Source organism: Drosophila subpulchrella, chromosome 3L (genome assembly GCF_014743375.2).
Source record: "Drosophila subpulchrella strain 33 F10 #4 breed RU33 chromosome 3L, RU_Dsub_v1.1 Primary Assembly, whole genome shotgun sequence".
Taxonomy (NCBI): Eukaryota; Metazoa; Arthropoda; class Insecta; order Diptera; family Drosophilidae; genus Drosophila; species Drosophila subpulchrella.
The window spans coordinates 11,957,650-11,970,777 of NC_050612.1; the positions used below are offsets into that span (position 1 = coordinate 11,957,650).

A 13,128-nucleotide genomic window follows, 5' to 3' on the forward strand; every position below is an offset into this window, starting at 1 on the left:
GTGCCTGGCTGTTGGGGCTCTTGTTCGTCCTTGAGTAATTCGTAGGCCCGCCCGGTTATATTATAAATTATGACATAAAATCTAATAAACTGGGAGCAGAGCGCAAATTTGAGATTAAAGTGCTGCCCCAAAGTGTCAAATATTGAACCTGAATGCGATCCTCTGTGTGTGTATATGAGTGTTGGATGGCACAGGGCAAAGTATTCATTATTCAAGCCTATTGTTGGGCATTAAATATGTAGCAGGGGAAAATAGAATGCCGGCAAAGACAAACTTGCAACAAAGTTGTAGAGCGAGTGCTATTGCTATAGCTCAGCCTACGAGATGCTGTGAAAAATGGACGAGAAAATGTGGACGGTAACGAAATTTGCATAAAACAAGGGGAAAGCAAAGGCACGAGTGTTTGGCACATAAACACGAGGCCCACGAATGCCAACAGGTTAGAAGCCTGGCGTAAAACCCTTTAGAGTCCCCGTTTTCTCCGCGCCGCGTGAAGCCCATTATGACTTACAACAAAGCCCAGGTCGCTGGCAACACAGAAACGAATTTGCATAAATAACAAAAAACATATTTAACCCCCGCACGCTTTGACTTCTGCTCCCTGTCCGGGGTCACAGTTCATGCCCGGGCCAACTCATCCATGGGCACGACTATGGGCTGCAAGCTGGCAAACTTCGCCGCTTTCCTTCCTTGGGTATATTTTTCCTATTTTTATATATTCGATACCCTTTGTAAGAGGGTGTTTTATGTATTTTTGATCAATATGTATATATTTAAAGGACTCTTTCTTTGGTACTTATGTACTTGCCACAGGTGAGAATCAATTATCAGAAACCAATAGATAGATAGATGGGTCATATATTTAACAGTCAAAAACAAAAAAGGCCATACTCATAAATATAAAAATTTAAATATAATTATTATGGAAAGTTAAGATGAATGATGGTATACTAAATGCAATATATTACAATTGTTTTATATTTTATCACAATATTAATAACAATTTTGGAGCCCTAGTGATTTATCTTGAGCAATTGAAGTTCTTTAAATATCAGAAATATTTTTAAATAACTGATAGGGTATCAAAACTTCGTCCTTTCTTTTTTTTTACCTCCACAACTGCTGCGCATAATTTAGACAAACGCATTAGGGAACCTTGGGTGCTGCGAGCGGGTGTCCTGTTGTGAGTGTGCGGTAGCTATCGCATCCTTGGTAATTTTTGACTCCTGACTCAAGACAGTTACTGCCGGATTTGGCTTTCCGCTGGAGTCGCCTGGTTTTTCTGCCTCTGCCAAAGTATGCATGCGAAAATTGTTTGTGAAAATGTGGCGGCAAATATTCGGAATGAATGCAAAGCGGCCAAAAAAGCGGAGAGGACAGCGACAGCTTCAGAATGTGCCAAAAAAATGGTGTGCAAATAAAACAAAATTTGCCAAATTCCATATTTATTTTTCCGAGAAGTGCTTAGCTTAGCAATAAAAGTAAGGATGGTTTTTATTACAGTCACATAGTTGATTTGACGGAAATAGCAATCCGAACCATCTCCTGCAAATTAAGATATTATTAACTTAATATTAAATATTTTCTAGGAATTCTTTCGTTCGATCTCCTTTTTAGTTTTCTGTCTAGCTGGCTGATTTTGTGCTATTAAAAAAGATTACATAATTGGATTTCCCAGTGAAATTAGTTGGTGGAAAAGAAGATCCCATCTCGGCTATCAAGCTTCGTTTTTCCCGCCTCAGTTACTCCTGAAAGCGTTTTAATAGATGAGATTGCTATCAATAACCTCTTGCGGCAACATCTTGAACTGCGTTCGGGGACCACAGTATCTTGGCCAGCTCTTGGCGACTTTAAACGCCATCCCAATATTGATTGGAGCCCCACACACCGCAGTGCTTCGCGGCCCAAAGTTTCGTGTCTCCGTGCGGCGTTCGAATAACAAGCCAAAACCCCGCGATAATGTTGCTGCGGTGCGCAAAACAACAACATGCAGCAACAAACAGCAGCAGCAACATGGAAAAACCGCAACAGCAGCAGACAGAAAGTTAGACTGGGCTGGGTGTAGGGGAAGCAATAATTTAATTCTGCATTGCAAATGCAAACAAATTTCAGCAAGCCGCAGTTGCGGAAAAAAATGAAAAACCCGAGAAAGAAGCACGAAAACTTAAACCGCAGCTAGTGACAAAAAACGCAAAGAAGAAACTGTGCACTAAAAATAAATCGGATATCCTTTGAGAATCAATTCTGGAATCTATCGATTTAATTGGCATTCATGGCTGTTTATAAAAATGGTTAGCCTGTAAAGTCACTTTTTTAAATCTTAAGTATAAAAGTAAAACTTCTTCACCTGAAATGGAGCCGGAATGCATGCCCATAGAATGATGATAATATCATAGTAATAAATAAATAATGTATAAATTATTTACCAATCGAAGACTTATATGTATGTAAATTATCTATGTAAAATAAATGTATATTGTCAGAACAAAAATATTATATTTCTGACGTAAAGGATCTCATCTTTATAAATTATAGTTAAGAAAATAAGCATGACCATTGAAATTTTTATTGATCACAGTATGATAAAAATAACTTTTATATTTTATTATAATTTGTAGTCAAATGTTCACACGTAAAAATGTGTTTCAAATACATTTTCCATGTTAGATTGGTATTATAATATATAATATATATAATTATTAAATCAATTTAAAATTGGCAGACAGATAACTATCATTTTTCATATCATATCATCATATCATATCATATTTATATAAGTACTTGCAGCAATATTTCACATTAAAAAACAAATCCAAAATCCAGATCTGTCTAAAGTCTATCTAATTTTTTTCTCAGTGCACTATGAGAAGCTGCTGGAAAAAGGATAACGCGACAAGGAGCTGTGGCAGCAGTGAGTGAGTGTTTATTTTATAGCCCGCAATGGAGTTGGCTGCAGCAGTGGAAAGCCCGGAACTCCGGATCTGCCGGAACCCATTTCCCACCTAACCGACAAACGCTTTGGCCTCCGCCAACTCCTCTGCGTTATTATTGAAGAATTATTACGAGATGGAGGGGGCGGGCGTTTCAGCTTCCCCGGATCCCAGGATCCTAGCATCCTGGCATCCTGGCGGCACAAGTTGCCAGTTGCCAATGCTGGCGACTAATAGTGCTGAGCCCGGAGAGCACAAAAAATATCCTTGCCGCCAGCGGCGTTTGTTTTCCTTGCCTCTTCATTTTTCCCTCAATTTATACATTTGCGCATAAAAAGCAAGTGTAAAAGTTTTGCATATTCATGGCGCTTTAAATGTCGCCGCCAAGCCACGAGGATGGCGACGTCTGAAGTGCAGCTGCAGCCACAAAGGCAAAAAGCAATGCTGCAACTAGCATAAAAAACAATAACCAGCTGCTCAAGTTAGTTATGTTAGATACCCTGAAGGGGAGGTTGTGTCTCCTTCAACACGAGGTAATAATAAACATTAACACTTTTTTAATAAACACCTAGTTAAGTTTACAAAAAATATTTGCTTTGGAAAACTCAAATATATTGAAAAGTATCTTAAAACTCTGATTTTAAGTACCAAATTAAATCACTTAATTGTTAGTATGATGTTAGAATTTTTTTTTATTAGGAACTACGTTTAAAAGATTTTTTTAAGATGTTTAGGATTTATTATCATATTAATTTTTAATATTATCAATATATTATTTTACTCTTATTTAAACAAATCACTTGAAAATATAATATCAGTTTGATGATAGCATTCATTCACGAAAAAAATATTATTCGATTCAAGCATAGTACATATCAGTTGAAATATTAAGAAAAAATAAAATAAAATGTATTTTTAGAGATTAAGCTAAAAATATTATAGTATATTTTACAATTTTTGATTGCGATTTTTTATTGGATATATCATTTAAGTTCAAAAGATCACTTGAATATTAAATAGTTGGTTGATTATTTTGATGATATCGACTAATCAAATGGATCAGTTAAAATATTAGGAAAAATAAATACCTTTTAGAGCTTAGTAAAGAGTGTTAGGATAGTGGCCTGTACGCAAATTGAAATATATCTTTGGAAACGCATTGCTGCGTCATTTTCCAGTGTATATACGAATTCCCGTCCTGGGGATCAGATTGTCTTCAACCTTAAACTTTTTGTGCTGTTGCATACCGCAGCATCAGCTGGTGGGAAACCTGGAGGAAAAGCGAGGGGAAATGGAAAAGCCGGGCGTCAGTGGAGGCAGCAGCAAAAAAGTAATAACATCAACCATAAAAGTAGCTACATCAGTTGGCAGATGGCAGCCACCGGAGGACAGACACTGCTCAGTTAGACGGACGGACAGATCAACCAAAGGGGGTATCCCCCATCCATGGATACAAATATGTACATATAGACAACCGACTGCCGCAGACATATTGTGTCTGCAAAACTTTGTTGACAACAACAAGAAGTGCAAACAGATGGGGAAAAGTGTCTCGGTTTTCAGTTCTCGCCTCGCCCGATGCGTGATAAAAACCGCGCATTGAAGCGGATGTGAAAACAATGAGATTATTGCCTGAATTTATGTGAGCTCTATGAACTCGTACACCCACCCAGACCCATTTACATTTCCCAGCCCACCGATTGCAGACAATCTTTCTCTTGTAATTGCCGACATGTCAGCACATTAAACGGCTATAAAACGGCAAACAAAACTGGCAAATCAAAGGCAACTTGTCCGCATCAGAGGAGAACTTTTCTAATTTATGGCCATTTGAGTGTGGGGTGTGGGTGTGTGCAGTGTGCAACAGTTAAACGCCACTGCCCTCTGAACTTATGTGTGTTTGTATGCCGGGGCTACATTTACATGGGCATCGCGATTCCCATCTTTTCAGCGTTCTCACCTGAGAAATGGCCCCGACCCCTGCCCCCTGCCCCCCATCCACCTCCTCTTCGCTCCGGTTACGTGGCTCCACAATTTATCATGACACTAATGAGCATGAAATAGGACAAGGTTTATTAAATTTCCCTTTTAAAATGCGCACATGGCAGGGCATGGAAGGCTAGGAAGAACAGGTGGAGCAGTGCAGAGAAGAAAGTCACCTGTTTGGCTGTACTACATTTATCAGCAATAATTTAATACCCTTTTTTTTAATGTTGGGCTTGAGTCATATAAATGGTGTTCTCTTATTATATTTTATTTACTTTTCTACTATTCTAAACAATTTTATATGAAAAGACTTAACTTAACTCATTACTCAACCCAAAATAGTTTTTGTCATTAACTAATTCGTTTTTTATATTATTAAATTGTATATTATTATAATATATATAACTATTAGAATTATAATAAGAAAAGAATATAAAAATAAATGTTATTATTTCATTTTCTTCTTTTTAAAACATTTAAAAACACACCTAAGGACAAATAAATATATGGGTTTATTTTGTATAAGTATGGAAGAATTACTTTATTTCTATATTTCCTATATTGGAATTCTAAAGTTGAATCTAAATACTTTGTTGAGATTGCTCATTTTTAAGTATCTAACTGATGGCCATATTTATTGACATGAACAGTGATTTATCGTTAATAAAAATACGGGTCTTCAATATTCATTTATATTCAAAAGATACTTGAACTGACAGTGCTGTTAAGCTGTAACTAGAAGATGGCAACAAGTATTTTTTGCTCATCAGTTGCAGCACCGCAACGAGGACAGCAGTGGCGACATGAATGTGGCGCCAACGCTTCTTTCGCTGTCGACCGCCGCCCAAAAGCACCGCCCACCACCCACCACCCACAAACCCACAAAAAAGGAACCACCCACCTTTCCTGTCGCACCGCCAAGTCCAAGCAGCTGCTGCCCGGCGGGCAACAAAATGAAAAATGTCCGCAAGTGCGAAAATGAATCTGCCTCATGTTGCAATTTATTATGCCAACATAATAAATATTATATACAGTTTGTGTGAGAAATTGAAGAAGAAGAACTTCGCTCTGGGGAGTCGTTTTTTTGGGGGCCTCAGAAGAAGGTCGAATGAGGTAGCTACGAGTCCATTGGGTGTCACAGTTACTTGCTTGTTTCTCTGTCCTTTTTTTTGCCTTTTCAGGCTGCCTGTGACAGTTGGAGAAATGTTCTGGTGGGCGGAACAGGCCCACTTCAGATATTGTTTTTCCAGATCCTGCTCCTTACTTTCCCGCTGCCTAATTGCGGCCAAGGAAAATAAAGTTTCTGGCTGTGCCAAATTGGGCTAAAGGAGCCTGCGAAGGGGCCAAGTAAAAATATGGCAAGGCAGCCGGGGGCAAAACATGTGCAATGTCATATGACAGAGCATGAGATACGACGATGTTGCTATGGAACAAGCTTTTGCCAAAAATATTGCAAGCAGGAGCACATAAGCACTAATAAATCAGGACTAGTCTCAAGTAATGCAGATGAACCAGAGACATAAAAATTACATGGCTAGCTGCTAAAACCCATAAAGTTAGGCCCCGAAAATTACTATCTCTTTGCAAAGAAATTATTTCGATTAATAATTGTTAAACATAATTAAAATTTAGTTAAAGTTTTAAACTTTTTTACATACGAATGAGTTTTAAATATTTTTAAACAATTATATTAGTGGCCTCTTCTACTGTTTTATTAAACTCTGTTTAAAAATTAAAAAAAACAAGAAAGGAAGTTAGCTTCGTCAAGCCGAAGCTTATATACCCTTGCAGCTATAATTATTAAATTTAAAAACACAAAAAATGATATTCCCAATAGTATAAGATAATATGTCAAAAAACAGCGAAGCTATAATTTGTTTCATATTATTTTCCTACCAATTTTCCGATCGTTCCTATGGCAGCTATATGATATAGTCTTCCGATTTTGATAAAATTAAATTCGAAATTCAGAACTAATAAAAAAATGTTATTTCCAAGCGTTAAAGGTTATATGTTAAAAAACACCGAAGCTATAATTTGTTTCATATTATTTTTCCACCAATTTTCCGATCGTTCCTATGGCAGCTATATAATATAGTCGTCCGATTTTGATCAAATTAAATTCGAAATTCAGAACTAATTAAAATATGTTATTTCCAAGCGTAGGAGGTTATATGTTAAAAAACACCGAAGCTATAATTTGTTTCATATTATTTTCCCACCAATTTTCCGATCGTTCCTATGGCAGCTATATGATATAGTCGCCCGATTTTGATAAAATTAAATTCAAAACTAATTAAAAAGTGTTATTTCCAAGCGTTGGAGGTTATATGTTGAAAAACACCGAAGCTATAATTTGTTTCATATTATTTTTCCACAAATTTTCCGATCGTTCCTATGGCAGCTATATGATATAGTCATCCGATTTCGATAAAATTTAATTCAAAATTCAAAACTAATTAAAAAGTGTTATTTCCAAGCTTAGGAGGTTATAGGCTAAAAAACACCAAAGATATAATTTTTTTAAATTTTTTTGTCCGATTATTCCTATGGGAGCTATAAGATATAGTTGTCCGATCCGGCTGGTTCCGACTTATATACTACCTGCAAAAGATATAAGACTTTCGGGAAAGTTTCAGCCCGATAGCTTTAAAACTGAGAGACTAGTTTGCGTAGAAACGGACGGACAGACGGACAGACGGACAGACGGACATGGCTAGATCGACTCGTCTAGTCATGCTGATCAAGAATATATATACTTTATGGGGTCGGAAACGTCTCCTTCACTGCGTTGCAAACTTCTGACTGAAATCAATATACCCTCTGCAAGGGTATAAATATGAACACATCATTTACTAGATAGATAGATGATAAACATGTTGGAATGTATCTATTAAGAATCTATTTTTAAGAAATGCTTAGAAAAGGTGACTTTCTACACTAAAAGATCCACAATGACTGGCCAAATCAAAGAAGTACTTCATCTAAAGAGCTAAACACGTGCCCACTAATCGGGTTTATTACTCTAAATCGACGGGTTTTGTTGATTTTTTCATTTACGCCTACGCATAGGCCATAAGTTATTTGCTTTTTTGCCCATCTATTTTGGTTGGAGTGAAAACTTCGTCTGCACGCATTTTCTATAAATCATTCAAATTGTCAACACGAATATATTTCTTGTGCGAGTTGCTTGTTGTTCCCAGAAAGCGGAAATGTCCGAGGGACAGGTGGATGGAAGTGGGCTGGAAAAGTTGCGCGGCATTGTGATTTTGTTAGACATGTCCACCCACATGGGTTTTTCTGTATCGCGTAACCATTTGTGGGTGCCTCTGCGGTCTGAATCCATTTCCACCTCCTTCAACTTTGCTGCTTGCAGCTCTGTTTGCTGTTTTCCGATTGTTGCCGTTGCCACTGCTGTTATTTAAGCAAATTTATTTCCCTACTGCTGCTGGTGCTGCTACAGCTATTTGCTTTTCATTTCCGGCCACGTCGACAAATCACAAAGCAACCCGAAAAAGGATATTATCTGGTTGCTACATTGGTTTGGTGCTACTTCCCGTATTTGTCTAAATAATTTGCAAAACATTTTTCGTTTCATCGCTCTGCAGGCTGATTGTGTGCGAAGATTTCACCCATTTTAATGGTCTCCTAAGTGGGTCTTTTTCCCCTCATATTTTTGTGACCTTTCATCTTGATCTGGGCTGCTTTGGGTCACTTCATTTGGGCCGAACCCAAATAGGTTGCTGTTGTCCACTCAGTTTTCCACTCACGTGTGCAAATAGAAAACCAAAACGGATTGGGCACACATGGAAAAATAATGGGCTACAAAGATGTATTTGGCAAGTGTTAGATATTTTTTCAATATTTCTACATTCTGCGATAAATAGAAAAGGTACCATAACAATCCAGAATATAACAAAAGAAATTAAGATTCAAAAAGCAAATTAAAAAATTCTGTTTGGCCTATAAAATATATATTCTAAGGGTATACTTTAAAATCATAGAACACTCTTTTGCTTTTACTCAAAATTAAATACTGATATAGCTCTATGTTCGTCAAAATTCTTGCGTCAGTGTAATCAAATTCTAGTCAAATCCGTAATGCTAATTGCCTGACCAAATGTTTGTGCCTCCGAAATTTCCACTTGTCATCCAGAGATGATGGCTCACTTAATTCACGGGCGATTTGAAAACGAGTTAAGGCTGTGACGCCTACACCTGCAGTTAGTCGTTGAGAGCATGATGTGGACAACGGGTCTGCTCTTGGCGGTGGGTCTGCTCACCCTGCCATCCCTGGGACTCACCTCTCGAAATCTTACGGAGTTTATGGGACACCGGCAGAAGCGATGGCTGATCTACCAGAACAGTGGATCCATGAAGTTCAGCATTGGTCCTTCGACACCCATTCCACTGGGGGACAAGGTTTCCTTTCGATCCTGTGTGCTATCCTTCACGCTCCAAGGTGGCTCCTATTCCCTGCCCACATCGCCCATCTGGCCGTGGGACAAGTGGGAGAGCACCTTTGCCCGATCCTTGGAGCACATGAAACGGAATATCGAGCGGCATACGGCCAATGGAGGGGTGCGATATGCCGACGACGCCAGGCTTTTGGTCTACACTGCACTGGAGGAGTACATGGGCAGAAGGAACAACGACCTGTCCATGGGCAGGCAGTGCCTTCTCCGGTCCATCTGCGAAAACGCCCAGATACATCACCACATCGGTGTGTTCTCGGAAATAATGGATATCATACTCAGGTAAGGCAAAAGCTATAAAAAACCGAAAGATTTTAATTTTGTATATCTTCTATAAGTTGTATTTTGTATATCTAAAATAAGTTTTAAAAAAAGTGATCCCAATTTAAAACAAATTAACCAACGTTTTTATTTTTAATTTCACGCTTATTATGTAGATCTTAACGGTTGTCTTTTTTAAATAATACAAAGATGGTCAGAAATAAACCATAACATTAAAGACCCTTTTTGAAATTATGTTATTCTTACTACTCCAATTTTTTTGATACCCATGATCTCATAATATGGGCTACATAAATTTGAATAAATCTCTATTATAATCTTATAACCTCAAAATAATTTTCTCCATTTTAGTCCTGGCAAAGCGGATCTGGATAACTCCTATCATGAGGCCTATGCCGCCGGAAAAGGTGGAGCGAATTGTCTGGGCCTCTACAGGTCCTGTCCTCGGGGTCTAAACATCCTCGACGGGCTTTTGATTGAGGAAGATGATTGATTTACTGCTGCTGCTGCGGATTTCTGTGAAACACGGAAGAGAGTGGGGATCCGCAATAAAGTTTTCAGCCAAATCAAAGTGCATGTCTAATGGGTCTTGTCCTGATGTCGGATTTCGCTTGTTCTTGCTGCATAATTTGGGGCGGAAATGCACGGAAGCATGTCTGAGGGGCCAGGAAACTGTGTTGACTCGTCTCGAGGATGAGCATGTGTGCACATCGATGCAGGCATACCAGATGCAAATGGGTTTATGCGGGGAAAATTGTGTTATGTGGTTTCTGGAAAACAAGTGCAGATATTGGAAAAATAAAGTAAAAATTAATATCCACTACAAAGTCTAGTTTTCTTTAAGAAAAAATCAGATTAGCAAAAGAATAAAACAGATCTGTGAGTTACTAAAATTTACAAAAATATATTAATCATACGCACTGTTTTTTTTTTCTAAAAATATTAAAGATTTATTTTAAGAGCTTGTTTTGCATTATAAATCGGTATCAGTTCTTTAAACTGAATTTCTTAAGCATCTTTTTTTGTTTCTTTTGCTAAAAGTCAGCTTGTAACCCATTTTTCCATCATCTTGGTAATGCTGCCGCATAAACACGGCAGCCGCAGACATTAGTTACCTATTCCTCTGCACCATCACAAGTTCAAACACCGCAAAGTTGTGCTGGCCTCCCCCGAAACCGCCCCCTTTCGCTGCGCCAACTGCACTTTGCATGGTTCCTTCGCCCCACTTTCTCCACTTTCACCCCCCTCCCCTCCTTGTCTTTTCCGCCGCTTAGCTCCTTCGTTGTTCGCGTTGTCATAATCGCATTTGAATTAGCTGTGCACACAAGGCGCAGCTGATGATTCTGAACAGGGTGCTTGGAATATCCGATATATCAATATCACAGAAATCTATTCGAACCGGATTTCAACAATTCTAAGTGACCAAGTGTGATAATAATTAGGAATTTGTTGAACGTATAAGTCGTAAGCCTATCGCAGTTTTTCATTGAGTTCTTAAAAAGGTTGGCGATTTGAAAACCCATTTTTTGTAATAAAATTGTTTTTAAAATAGTCTTAAAAATTATAGAAACCTAATATTATTTTTTAATTTATAAAAATTAATTTTCTTAAATATATTTTATGAAAAACCTAAATATTTATAATTATAAATAAAACTAAAATATAAGTCAATGAGAAAGGAAAATATTTTTCTAAAATAAGTTCTAGTTGATTTTTGGTAAGTAAATACATTTCGTTTTAATCCGAGCATTAACGGATGCTTTAAGGAACTTCCAACACATTTTTTTTTAAATTTAAGTTTAAGATGGCACCTGCTGCACCCTGTAAAAACGCATCCTCTTCTCCGTCCGTCGGCGTCTGCGAGAGCCTAATGTGCCACTTAAGACGCATTTATTGTCTTTCGTTGTTGCTGTTGGTGTTCTTGGGCTTGGAGCTTGGATCTCGGCGGTTGTTGTTGGTGGTGCTGCATTTTCCATTTAATTGACGCCATTGTTGACAAAATGGCGGTCGTGTGTTGGCTTTTGCTGCGTTTTCCCGGCCCGCGTTGCACCAGCCACAAGCCATTAATGTTAACGGATTTTTCGCCCAGAAGCTGGGGGCTGTTGGGCTGCACTCATGTTTCTGGTTTACCAGAGGCGGGATCCCCAAGTCGGCGGAGCTTGGGAGGGCGTGGCCGTGACTAGGGCGCAAAACACTTGCAATTAGTGTTAAAAATTCATCGGAGTACCAAGATGGTTCAGGTGGGTTGAGATTACTGCCAGCTTGACGAGTGATTGCTGTTGATCCAACTGAAAAGTGCTATCAGTGGTAATCTATAAATTAACTGAATTTATTGAAGATATAATTCTTTCGGGTCCGCTGGAAAATGAGGTTTTGTTGCATTATTGTGAGGGCTTATAGTCCATCATGTATTGCTACTATAAACTGACGAAGTCTTAACAAGTTGAATTGTTTTTTTTTAAGAATATTTTATTTTAAGCCTGTTTATTTATTAAATATTTTTATTTTCACAACCCTGTAAATTAACCACGACCAAAACTACCTTACCTTAAAATTTTAAATTGCGAGCTTAGTGCTAATACATGTTGTACTTTTTTTATTCCAATATAAATTTAAAATGTACAGTCTTTATAATTACACTTTTCCTTAATGTTCTACATCCACAGCGTATGCATCTAAGACACTTTCACCTCTTGGACAATCTGTATAACGTGATAAACAATCTATTCCAGCTTTCCCAGCTGCTAAGGCTTCCGTATAGGAGATATCTAAACGCGTTCTACCAGGTCTGTGATAATTAATCATTTTAAATATTTTTTTTTTAGATAAACCTTTTTAAAACTTAAACTTACGTGAGAAGAACGTTTAAAAGTTCCGCCATGATTCCGACATGATGATGAACCTGGGCATTTTCGCAGATCCCGCGCAGCAGACACTGTCGACCCCGACCCACCGATCCACTGACCTGGTCCATATAGTTCTCCAAAGCAGTGTAGACAAATGTGCGAGTGTCGTCTTCGTGGGATTCATCCAAACTCCTGATCTTCTCCTGCAACGAACGGGCGAAGATCGTCTCCCATTTGTCCCACGGATAAAGTGGAGCCGATGGCAGCGTAAATGCTCCAAAATGCAGAGTATAATAGTAAACCATGCTGCGCCAGACTACGGGATCCTCCAGTTGGGTGGCCATCACGGGTCCCACTACCAATCGAATGGTTCCTCCATTGCTGTAGATCAGTTGATGTCTCTTCTGGCGGGCATGCAGATACTCCGTAATATTTTGACCAACTGACGGGTCCACCACATCGTAGGCACATCTAACCAAAGGGAATAGGCCGGAAATCAAGTATATCCAGTCCAACAGTTGCATTGTAAAACGACTGCCAGTGGCACAATACTTTTCAAGAATGAAGACCACTTAAATCGGTACCGATCTGCGCTGCGTTGGGAAATAA

General features: G+C 38.4%; 2 protein-coding genes across 2 annotated transcripts; one reads left to right on the plus strand and one right to left on the minus strand.

Moving 5' to 3' along the window:
• Positions 1–9,075: 9,075 nt before the first annotated feature.
• Positions 9,076–10,305, plus strand: LOC119554453. The gene is made up of 2 exons (XM_037865365.1): positions 9,076–9,673; positions 10,025–10,305. The coding sequence occupies exons 1-2, from the start codon at positions 9,156–9,158 to the stop codon at positions 10,164–10,166; spliced, it is 660 nt and encodes a 219-aa protein (XP_037721293.1). The 5' UTR covers positions 9,076–9,155; the 3' UTR covers positions 10,167–10,305.
• Positions 10,306–12,319: 2,014 nt separating this feature from the next.
• On the minus strand, positions 12,320–13,043 carry LOC119555406. The gene is made up of 2 exons (XM_037866763.1): positions 12,526–13,043; positions 12,320–12,461 (listed from the first exon to the last, which is right to left on the minus strand). Exons 1-2 carry the CDS (start codon positions 13,041–13,043, stop codon positions 12,320–12,322), a joined length of 660 nt encoding a protein of 219 aa, XP_037722691.1.
• Positions 13,044–13,128: the final 85 nt, after the last annotated feature.

What these genes read in the sequence shown, in the direction of transcription:
- LOC119555406 (XM_037866763.1), bottom strand. Translation starts at nt 13,043, where the DNA reads ATGCAACTGTTGGACTGGATATACTTGATTTCCGGCCTATTCCCTTTG. An exon ending in CTTTTAAACGTTCTTCTCAC is followed by an intron (nt 12,462 to 12,525) that starts GTAAGTTTAAGT and finishes TAATTATCACAG; the next exon opens with ACCTGGTAGAACGCGTTTAG.
- LOC119554453 (XM_037865365.1), top strand. Translation starts at nt 9,156, where the DNA reads ATGATGTGGACAACGGGTCTGCTCTTGGCGGTGGGTCTGCTCACCCTG. An exon ending in ATAATGGATATCATACTCAG is followed by an intron (nt 9,674 to 10,024) that starts GTAAGGCAAAAG and finishes TCTCCATTTTAG; the next exon opens with TCCTGGCAAAGCGGATCTGG.